Source organism: Hibiscus syriacus, unplaced genomic scaffold (genome assembly GCF_006381635.1).
Source record: "Hibiscus syriacus cultivar Baekdansim isolate YM2019G1 unplaced genomic scaffold, ASM638163v2 tig00110160_pilon, whole genome shotgun sequence".
Lineage (NCBI taxonomy): Eukaryota > Viridiplantae > Streptophyta > Magnoliopsida > Malvales > Malvaceae > Hibiscus > Hibiscus syriacus.
In genome coordinates this window covers 2983322-2995387 of record NW_024062608.1, presented here as the reverse complement: position 1 = coordinate 2995387, position 12066 = coordinate 2983322, and the positions used below count along the sequence as shown (strand labels likewise).

The 12066-nt window shown below is 32.6% G+C and overlaps 1 protein-coding gene across 1 annotated transcript; it reads left to right on the top strand.

The window, feature by feature from the left end:
* Positions 1 to 2518: 2518 nt before the first annotated feature.
* LOC120216523 (transcription factor bHLH18-like) lies at positions 2519 to 11021 on the top strand. Its single transcript, XM_039213915.1, has 6 exons — positions 2519 to 2595; positions 9799 to 9871; positions 9945 to 10145; positions 10230 to 10367; positions 10443 to 10814; positions 10911 to 11021. Exons 1-6 carry the CDS (start codon positions 2519 to 2521, stop codon positions 10983 to 10985), a joined length of 936 nt encoding a protein of 311 aa, XP_039069846.1. The 3' UTR covers positions 10986 to 11021.
* Positions 11022 to 12066: the final 1045 nt, after the last annotated feature.

Genomic DNA, 12066 nt, shown 5'->3' with positions numbered 1-12066 from the left:
ATTACCTCCAAATGCTTAGGTAATAAACATTTCCCACCACTTTGGACACAAATACTCCTGAAATAATTTTTTTTTTCATATGGATCATTCTCAATTTTTATTCTTCATGCTTTACTCAAAATTATAAACTTAGTAATATATAAAGAGTTTAATTTAGTAAAATATTAATAAATTTGAGTAGTTAAAATTATTTTTTATTTTCAATATTTAATATATTAATCATTTTATAAATTTTATGAGGTGAAAATATTATTATTGTAAAAATTTAATTAATTAACATAATATTTAATTTTGAGATATTAAAAAATAGATCTTATACATTAAAAATATATATTTATCCACCCGTGATAAAATTATTATTTTTCATATTATACTATATTTTATATAAATAAATATCATACTTATGAAAATTATTTAAAAATATAAGTTTGATATAGTAATTATATTAATTATATGTTAAATGTATTTTTACCTTTAAACTTAGATAGTGCAACAATTAAAATATTTTTTTATAAATTTTCATTCAAATATTTATAATTTAATATTAAATATTTACTTGTTAAAAAATATATATCACAATGATAATTTGATAAAATATGCATTCAAGTGATCTCATATTCCTCCAACCAAACATTGTAATCTTACATACATGGTAAACAATCCAAGCACGATAATACAACATTCTCAGAGTAATATTACATTCCAGTAATCTTATTCTCAAAGATAATCTTACATTTCGTGAACCAAACACACCCTAAGGGTTTTGAAGTACAACCTAGGTATATTGGCCATCCTTATTACTATTACAATATTGTAAAGAAATATCGTTTGAATACATGTTTATCTCTTCAAGTCATATCCAATAATGGTTTGTGGAGGGGATAATTTCAAATATATAATTATGTTTTCTAATTCATCCAAGGACATGTGGCATCATGGGGAGAAAATTTAAAAGAGGATAAAAAGAAACCCTAGTAGATTTTTTGGCTAAGGCGGGAAAAAGGGGGAAACAAATTTCTTTTATTATTTTATTTATTTTTAACTTTTCAAACTAACCAATCACATTCTAGGTAATTATTACATTCTTTTTCTCTTTCCTACTTTTGCATTAACTCGCCCAAAACCACCAACTTTTTCTTTAAAACTGCCCATTTCTCTTCTCTTTCTTCTTCACTTTGTTTTATTTTTAAGTTTTCTCTCAAACTTCTTCTTCTCTACCTGATTTCTGCCATAGTCACCACCTGTGTTTTCTTTTATTTTTTCTTTCCACCGTGAAACCCCTACTTCTACCACAACATAGTTTTCTTTTTATGTTTTCATCTATCACGGCTGAGATGGCACAATGCAAGAATGTTTTCAGTGGGAGTTCTTCCTCTCAACCATTGTCATAAACCCTCATTCAAAAATTTAAAAATGATGCAACAGAGGAAATATTTCAACATATAAAAGGTCGATCGGTGTATTTGGTGCAGGGTTTTATTCTGCTAGTAGAAGGTGAAGAGCCTTTTCCCTGAGGTAACGTGTGTCATAACAAAACAACACTGGGAGGTTTTCATTCAATATTCGGGTGATGTCGCCCCATCTATCGTGAGGGAATTCCATGTTCTTATTAAGCTTACAAAACATGGAATCTGGGTGTGAGGAAGGAGAGTTAGATTCACGCTGAAAGCCATAAATTGTTTCTTCAAGCTGGAGAATGTGACCATCCATCATGCAAAATTTATTCCTACGACGAATCCTGAAACTTACGTGGGAATCTTGGAAGATTTGTGCTTCCAAGGGACAACATGGCAATGCGGAAACCCAAGCAAGGGGAGAATAGAGAGGCATTGTCAGCCAAGGTATGTATTCACTTTATTAAAACTCGACTAATGACTATATCGCACCATACAACTATCTCGCTGCAGCGGATGCTTCTGTTGTATTCCATTATTTTTGGGCGCCCAATAATATCGATGAAGTCATCGTTCAACAAATTTATAAAAGCCTCAAATGAAAAAAGGGGATGTTGATCTTCCCGAATTTGATCACTACCATGTGAAAAAAGAAGAAAGTGGTCGATGAGATGTTCGAAGAGATGTTTGAAGAGAACTTCCCAACGAAGACTGGTATTACAATGAAGTTGATTCCCGAGCTGATGGGTTTTGATGAGGATGTCCCTAAGGAAACCCTCAAAAGAGGTGCTAAAATGGTTACCTCGGTAAGAATGACGGCCATATTGACCTTCTCACGAGAAACTAAAGAGCGAGTGGAGAAGCTGGAGAACAAGATGCACACTTTCTTCAGCTATGTGAGGCAAAGGGATGTGGTTATGTCCTCTTTTTTCAAGGAGATACTACACTTGAGCACCGACAGTTTCCTTCATTTCCCTAAAGACATTTTGGAGGAGAAAAATAATGTTGCAACATTTCCTATACATGCCCCGCAAGACGCAAACTGCCAGACCAAATAACTGACTGCCCCACCTACTGAAGCGAAGCAATCTAATGAGGAGAATCACTCCAATGCTACCGAGCCCATGGAGCCCTATGATATTGATATGCTTGACACCTGCCCCTCGTCCGATCCTAAAGATGAAGTGATTGTTTCACCAAGGCAACAAAGTCCCACCTAGCATGATGATGTTGAGAAGACCAATGAAGTAGTGTTCAACTCTGCTGCTGACACTGAAGAGATCCTACCCTCACCTATGCAGCCACAACCTACAGAACCACACCTGACTAGACATCACTTGACACAATCAGTCAGACATGCAGTAGAAACTTCTTCTGTAGTATCTAAGGTTACAACCAAGACCACCCAACATAACAAGCCAGAAGATTCCACCCCAAAGAAGAGACGCACCAGGTGTACCGGGGACAAGACACCACCATAGTGAGGTACCTCTCGTAGCTTTTGCATTAATGTAGTGTAGCTTAGTTAATTTAGTCTTCATGCATTGAGGACAATGCAACCTTCAAGCTTGGAGGAGGTATTGTCCATAGTTAAGCATTGCATTTATAATATTAGTAGAATTATGTTATGCCATTTAGTTGGGTTGAATCAGTTTTTGTTAAAATAAGTTAAGGATGCCCAATGATGAGAAATTTTTGTCATGGCTATGAATGGAATTTACATGACTGTTAGGATTGATAGGACCAACTTTAGAGCTTGAGACTTTGTGAACCTTGATACACGATTGTATGCTTTCCATGCTTAAGGAACATAGAAATTTTTTGAAAGAACCTTTGCATGTTGCAACATTAATTTATGAATAATGTGTTTAATTGATAAACGCTTGATTAAACTCAATTGTGCTTAAATGTTTTTAAATTGCGAATAAATGCTTTGGTGTAACTATAGAGGGGAACTCCTCTTTGCTATAATAGTGCCAGGATACTACGTTTCAATAAATGGCAGCAATAGCATACGAGTGAATGAAAGTAGTCACGGGATGACTCTACCTGACTAGCTTGGGGATGGAAGGTATGCTCTCATTTATCTATAGTGTGGGATGGTAGTTTTGATAAGCTGACTCTCCTCGTAGTAGTGTAAAAAAGTGAAGTTAAATTTATGTTAAGTTAATTTTAATGGGAGTAAATGTGTGCTTAATTGGTAAAGAAATACTAAAGCACAATAGGGAACTTGATTAGAATTTTCTAACTTCGTTAAGCATGGACTGGATACAATCCCGCACACACAATGCAAAGGGTCTTGCTTTAGGGAAAAGTTCTTGATATTCTGACTTGTCTAGCATGTTGAAGCCATTTATTTCTAAGGGTTGAAATTTTATCTCAACATCGTTGCCTTAACTAAACTTTTGTCATTACATTATTTTCTGCTAATTATTATCCATTACTTGACGACAAGCAATAGTTTAAGTTTAGAGATGTGATAACCCTATAAAAAGGTTGTATTTTTGTGCCTTTTTACTTGGATTATTGTTTGTGTTAAAGCCCATGTCATAGCATTTAGATTGCATTTAGGTCATATAGTTTCATTTGGTGGTAAAGTCTTGTTGCAGCATAAATTTATTGAAAACTAGTGTTGTCGAGGGAAAAGTCTTATTTTTGTGGTATTGTGCAGACAATGAAATCTTAAAGAGAAGATATGGAAGTTGTCATGCTGTAGAATTCTGTAGATGGAACGTTGAAATACTTACTGCATCGAAAGATGGCTAGCAGACCTAGAGTATAAAAGAAAAAATAGTAATAAAAACTTTGCTTAGCTGTCCAGCCACGCGTGATTCACCACCCCAACTGCAAATTTTGGGACCACCTGCCACAATAACCGGCCCCTTTATGTGTGAATGATGCCACCTAGGGTACAAAGGGAATTTTGGGCCCAAAACCCTAGAAATATTCCCTCTATAAATACCTAAGGTGCCCTACATTTTAGAGAGACTTTTGGAAAGCTTTGGGAAGTGACCTAAAGAAATGTGGTTGTTCATTTTCATCTTCTTCTTCCTTTTTCATCCTTTTTTCATGGTGTCCTTCATAGCCGAGCTTCAAGGGAGGTAGCAGTTAGACCTCAAGAGGGGCTAGCTTGCTAAAGCAATGCATGGTGGTGGAGCTAAGTCACGACAACAGCTCTTTTGGGAGTCTTCTTCTCCTTGTGCTTTATTTTTATATCTTATTTGGGCTTGTACTAAATTTGCATATTCTTGGATGAACTTAGCCACACCATGAAGTTACTTATTTGGTGTTGGATGATTTTATTTTGTGTTAATAGATGAATGGATGTTTTTATGTTTTAAATGTTGTTTTGCTCATTGTTTTTACTTTTATGATATATAGCAATGTAAGAGTTTTTAGAGATTGTCATTTACTGTAGCGTAATATGCTTAGTATTGTAAGAGCTTTTGAGAGATTTCCATTTTCTAAGTATGGATACCTATAATCGATAGAGTTAGGTTAGATCTACGTGAGTAAGGGAACCAAACCGGGATGGGTAGGTTCTAACTCGTCTTAGAGATAAGGAGAGGGTTTCATATGACTAAAGGAATAGACTTACTCGATAGGCTAATGTTACAATTCACGCTGAGAGGTATTATAGTAACATTAGTTTTATCGGGTTCCTTGCTTGAGAGAGTTTAGGAGCATTTTCAGCAAATCTTGTCAAGCAATAAACTCATAAGAGCAGAGATCATCCATAGCACAAAATATTTTTTCCATAGCAAATCCATTTCATTTACCTCTATAGAAGCTTGATTGTGTGAGGTTATCAAGTCTAATCTCATTTCCCAAAGTTCAATTTATTTTACTGCTTTAGCAGACTTTTGCACTTTGCTTAAACTCTTGCCTCAGCACACTTTTACAATTTCATCAACTTTCACCACAAACAAAATTATTCCACTTCATCTGTTCTTGCCACAGCATTCCATCACCATTTATATATACCATCTGCCACAACTATACTTTCATCTGTTTATACCATTGTAAATATACTTAGATTTAGTTAGTTTTAACTTTAGTTCATGACAACTTTTATTTGTTATAGCTTGCTTTTAAAATACTTCTAATCTTGTGGAGACGATACTTGCTTATCACTATATTTCTTCCGTCAATTGTGTATACTTGTACATATTTACGTGCCACAACACTATATATTTACACGCTATCATTGTTCCTATGCACATGGATATTTTCTCTGATATTAAACGTACGACTCTGTTATCTGAAATAAAAACATGATCTCTAATTTATGTTTCTAATACAAAATATACACCTGGCTCATGAATATGATATTATTGTTTCACTGTTTAATTTGATTTATATTGAGGTACTAACTTGGATATTTTATGGAGTCTTTGCAGGTTCAACTTTAATCAAGTTGGTAATTCTTTATGGACTTGATGTGACTCATTGGTAGGCTCTTAGGCTCGATAGGCCTAAGGTTAGACCTTATGGATCCTAAGATATTCCCTTAGGATTGCTCATCTTCTTTACGCAAAGGGTAAGTCCTTATGGACCTGAGGCACCCCCTCAAGTGGACTCCTACGCTTTAACTAGGGTAAGTTCTTACAACTCAAGGTGCTCCCTTAGGTTCTCTCTTTCGCCCAGTGAGGCTAGGATAAGTCCTTATGGATGCAGTTTTGAGGAAATGTATATCAATGTTCGATTGGAGGTTATTAATGTGATTTTTAAAATCTTTTTAAAAAAATAAATTACTACTGTTTTAAACTATTTGTACACTTTTCTTGATTTTGTTGGAACACACTAGACTCCACAACTCAACCTCTTGAATCATTCTCTCTTTATGTTTCGTCTAGATTGTAAACTTTCCGATTGTTACCTAAAGACTCGCTTAGTGAAATTTCAACTCATTACTAAAACATATATATGCCTCGATCACAAATAAAATTTTATGTGTTACCATATATATGTTTTTCCTTTAGCATCATTTGATAGTTTATATTATTGAGCTTTCCTAGAGCTCACTCTATTATTTACCATTTCAGGGTAAAAGAATCGATCCTATGTAGTTATCGACATCGGTAATGGGAGTTCCTTTAGTGTCACTTGTAGAGTTTGATACAGATGTAATTAAGGGTCATGTATGTCACATTTTGTATGTATATTAGTGTTTGTAACTTGTTTTGATATTTATGTATTATTGAATTCTGTTTAACATCCGAACGATTTCTGAATTTTTATATTTATGTTGAAATTGTTTTAAGATTTTAATTTTTTTTTTTTTTGATAAATTTTATTTTTCTTGTATTCTTAGTGTGGATGGCTCTGGTGGCCCTAATGTGACACCTCAGATCTGATCGAGTCATATGTATCGGTTTGGGGTGTTACAGTACACTCCTAAAGAGAAATGTATGGGAAGTAATTCTTTCCAAGAGTGCTTTGTATCCTATCGACTTTCGAAGAGCATTACGAAAATCTATTTGGCCAATTTATCATCAATAGCTTTGTGGAGGGTAAGTTTAAGGGACATCAGCCTAATTTAAGGTTAAGGAATGACAGAGAATGGACACACCGAAAATGTTATAAAAAGCGAACTAAATGTTATAAATATTAGCATAACATTTTATGTTACGATCAACCGAAAATATTATACTTTTTATCATATTTTCAATTGTGTTTATTCTCCATCGTTCCTTAATCTTAAATTAGACTGTCTTATAGTAACTTACCTCTTTGTAGAAGGTTGTTGAAAATTGAATTTCTGGTAGCACACCGTTCCTAACAATCGTTAAACCCTCCTGTCGGGTATCCACGTTCAGTTCTTGAACGAGAGATTTATTGCTCCCCTCATCATTCCTCCTATCAACATATCCCTAAAGAAAGGTTTCATTATAATAGACTCATTATGATCATGTCAATAAACCATGGTCCGCGATAAACATCATTGTTTTTATGTTTTATCGACATGTTAAGAAACGCAAAATCATTATTCTGAAATGTTTACATGATGGAAGATTATAGCGAAAAAATAGTATCATATAATATATTTTTATAAAATATTTTAATTAATTTGTTTTATAATATAAATGTCATTAATTTTAATCACAGTTCAAATTTAATATTATTTTTTATGAATCATATATAAATATAATCTTAATGTAATGGTTAAATGTTGAAATTCTATTAAAAAGATCTCGAAAAAAATCCCATATCCAAATTCTTTTAAGTGAATATTTAACTTAATTTTGCATCACCAATAGATGGTGGAATGTATCATTTTTTTATTAGAGGTTACCAATTTATTAAAAAGTAAATGTAGGCTAGTCACATGAAAAAAAAAACTTATGAAAATAAATAAAAATTTAAGTTAATATTATGTTAATTTTTAATGATTGATAATCACAATAAAAATATAATATTAATTATTGTTATAAAAATAATAATTAGAATAAAATGATAATAATAATTTAATAATCGATAGAATAATTTATTCGAAAAGAAATGGAAGGAATATAAGGGTGTTGGGTATATGGAGAGAAGAGCAAGGTTTTGACCAGTTCTGTGTCTTTTTTTCCCCTTCTCTTTTTGTGTTTGCCAGAGTCGTGGAACCTTCGTTTCGGGTTCTAATTTTTGCATGTGATTTTTGACTCTTGGCTTGCTCCACGTTTTGTACGGTTTAAGACTGAGATTAAGAAGCGTATGAAAATGCTTTAAATCTCTTTAAATCTTTTTTGGTTCCTTCTCTTTTTTTATTAACTTGTTTGTATAATTTTAATTTTAATTATTAATGTTTATTAAGTCGTATGATAGAAAAAAAACACTCTTTAAATAAAATTTATAATTTGTAGATAAATGTATTTCTCGAGATTCAACAATAAAATCGTATTTATTTATGATCTAAGATAATTAATGAATAATAAAATATTATAAACCTGAAAATAAAAGGCATTTAAAGACTCAAATGAAATATCTCAATCAATTAAATAATTTTTTTTTATATTTTTAATTTTCTAGAAGACTTTGATTCATCAAAAGTATATTTATTTTTCAAATATAAATTCTACTTATTTTATCTCATAAAAAAAGGTTTTCTTCATATGTTCAGACTTGAGATAAGAACCCATATTCTTGGAAGCTGCATGTTATCCTAAAAATGTTTCAACTTGTGGGTATGTACTCTTAATAAAGTAACTATTTTTTTAAATTAGATTTTCTAATACTTACGCTATTAGTAAATTGGTTATTTCGTCAGCGTCACATACTTATATGTATATTTACATATTTAATTATTTTATGTATTATAAATACAGATTGATAAAATTAGTTATTTAGTCTCATGCCTATATATTTACATATTTAATTATTTTATAATACAATTTCATTTCAATTTTTAATTTAATATCAACACAAGTTATTTATTTTAATATTTAAGTAAGATTAAGATACGAATTTTGATTTTGTAAATGAAATAAACTGAATTGAGAGTATTATAATAGATTTATACAGTATTCGATCCAGATTAATCAATTAATAGATTAAATATTGATGATCAGTCTAATGATATACTAAAATGGTATTTTTATGTCAATTTAATGAGATAATGGTTCATAAAAGATATTTTAGCTGATTCAAAAGTTTGTTAAATTCATGTTTTATATATTATTGATAAACATTTTAGGTAAAAAACAAATAATTAAATTTATTATAGTGAAGTAATGAAATATACATATGATATATAAATTTGTTAATTTTAATATAAAATATTTATTATCATTAAAAATTATTTTTGAATATTGCCTAAAGAAATGAGTACATCTAACATCCACTCATGGATTTAATATGAGTAAAGATAAAAATGTTAAGACAAAAATTAATTAAAATATATAAATGTGATAAAATATAAGTGTTAAAAGTCATACAAAAAATTGAAAAATATAAATTAAACGTACGGAAGTTTAAATTGGATTATGAAAGTAAATAGAATAGATTTAAGTTTTTTTTCACCGAGTAGGGAGACAAAGAATTATACATCGGATGTTGATATAAAGAAAAGGAGGTCCAGAAGCAGCGCCTTCAAGTAAACAGTGAATACTAGAACAAAAAATGGAAGAAATTTTCACACGTGCGAGAACGCAATTTAATATTGGAAGCGTGTAGGTTTGGTAGAACCTGTATATAACCTTGCAAGTGGATTGGTCCGTTCATTCCACTGCCTAATCGAGAGGGAAATAGTGTTTACACTCCCAGCTTTAAGGTTAGCTCTTCATTTTCTTCAAATTCCTGGCCTTTGAAGATTTCTGGAGCTCCAGTGTTATCTTGTATGTTTCCATGTTCATTTTTTAAGAAAATCTTTCTGGGTATTTGTTGGATTATCTGAGCTTTGTTGATTTGTTGATAATCCCAGGAAATCAGGGGAAAGAGAGAAAAGAACAGCTTTTCTAATGGAAATCCTTTCATGCAAATGGATATCTGAACTGGTAAAACACTTTTCTTCCTGCTCCTGTTGAAGAAAAAAAAACATTTTTTTTATGAAAGTTTTTTGATTTGCAGGAAATTGAAGCTTACCGTCAAGTGGACGACGAGTTCACAAGGCCAATGAAACAACTCAAAACCGATAACTGGAGTTTCATCCCACCAAAGGCTTCTTCTTCATCTTCCCATATAATCTCCTTCAACAACTCCAATTCGCCTCCGGCTGTGTCTCAACAACAACACGGCCTTGACTGCGACGTCAAACCAAACAATAATGAGGTGGGTTTTTGAGTTGCAAATATTTGTATGTTTTCCATCTTTGATTTCAAAGAGGACCAATATTGTTTATCTAAATTCGAACAGGTTTCAAAGAGGGTGATGCGTTCATTGACTAGGACTCCACTAAATGCTCAAGATCATGTGATTGCTGAAAGGAAACGCCGTGAAAAGCTCAGCCAGAGGTTCGTTTCACTTTCGGCACTCATTCCTGGCCTCAAAAAGGTACAAAGTCAGCACAGATATATAGTTTAGGTCGAAATTAGACATTGGCTTATGGCTGTCTAATGTGTTTTGCAGACGGATAAGGCATCGGTTCTTGGAGATGCTATCAAGTACCTGAAACAGCTTAAAGAGAAAGTGACAATACTGGAGGAGCAAGCTGCTAAGAAAACGGTGGAATCAGTGATCTTCGTGAAGAAAACCCAGATTTGTGTAGACGATGAGACATCTTCCTCCGATGAGAATTTTAAGAGCCAATTTAACAAGCCATTCCCTGAGATCGAAGCAAGAGTTTCAGACAAAGATGTGCTGATTAGAATCCACTGCGAGAACAGAAAAGGGTTCATCTCCAACATCATAAACCAAGTCGAAAAGCTTCATCTCTCTGAGCTCAATACCAAAGTCTTGCCCTTCGGACAAGCCACTCTTGACATAACCATTGTTGCTCAGGTATTGCTTTTGCTTTGCCTTTTCCAAAGTAGCTTTCAATATGCAATTTCCAAGAAAAACCCTCGACTAAAACCTTGAATATTCCATGGTTATCAGATGGAAGCTGAGTTTTCAATGACAGTGAAGGATCTCGTGAAAACCCTACGATTGGCTTTGCTAAAGTTCATGTGATCAGCAACTGCAAAAACCATGCTCACATTGAGAAAACAAGATTTCCACCAGATCCCTTTTTACCACTCTCTCTCTCTCTCTTTTTTTTTTTTTTGGATCAGTGATGATTTTCTATAGTTAATCTTTTGTTGGGTTTTTTTTCCTCAAACCTTAAAGAGAGAAACAGTAGCCTGCGACCTGCCATTATCAACATAGCTTGGAGGATCCAGATTTGGGAGAAAGTAGGGTTTCCATGTGTTTAGTTATTATTTTTTCGTGGTGATAACTTGTTGACCACGTTTAATTTTTCCCTGCTTGGCTGTATTAGGATTCTCCATATCTATGAAAGCTTCAAGAGATTTTTAGGGGTTTTGACCTAAAATTATGTAACTGACCCCTCTTCCCCCTTGTTTTTTTTTACCCATTAAAAGTTGGAGATTTACAGGCAGATTTTCTTTCTTAGGTTTGATTAAATTTTCTAGGAACCTTTAATCTTTTGATTGTTATGTAATATTTCACCTTTTGCTTGATGGGTTGAATAACAAACTTCATTGTCAATATATATTCTTTCAGAAAAATAATGTCATTACTTTTTTAACTATATATGAACTGAATTGAACATATGAACAGGAGGAAATATATATTATGGATGAATTGGTGAGATACGATGATTGTAACAGTTGAATTAAGGGAATAGGTGCATATGGGACCATATTTTATCAACTGCAGGGGTTATCTAGAAGTTTTTTTTTTTTTTTTGTCATCTCAAGGTTTCGTCTTGATTGATTCGAACCGACTTGGGACGCACATATGGGTTTGGTGGATGAGCTTCAGGATTTTTTCCATACACAATGATTCGAACTCAAAACCTGTTTAAACGACATCAAGCTGCTTACCACTTGAACGAGTACCAACGGTAGAAGTTATATTTTATGTATGTATTAGGTTTTCTTTTTTTCTATTTCTGTGTTAATTGTTAAAATATAATAATAACTATATATTAGATATGTAGTTATTTTCATTTCAAAATAAAAATGAGAGTGAAGTATCCAATTAGTCTCCACAAAAGATTGTAATCTGTCCATCGTTTCTTCATTTTGAC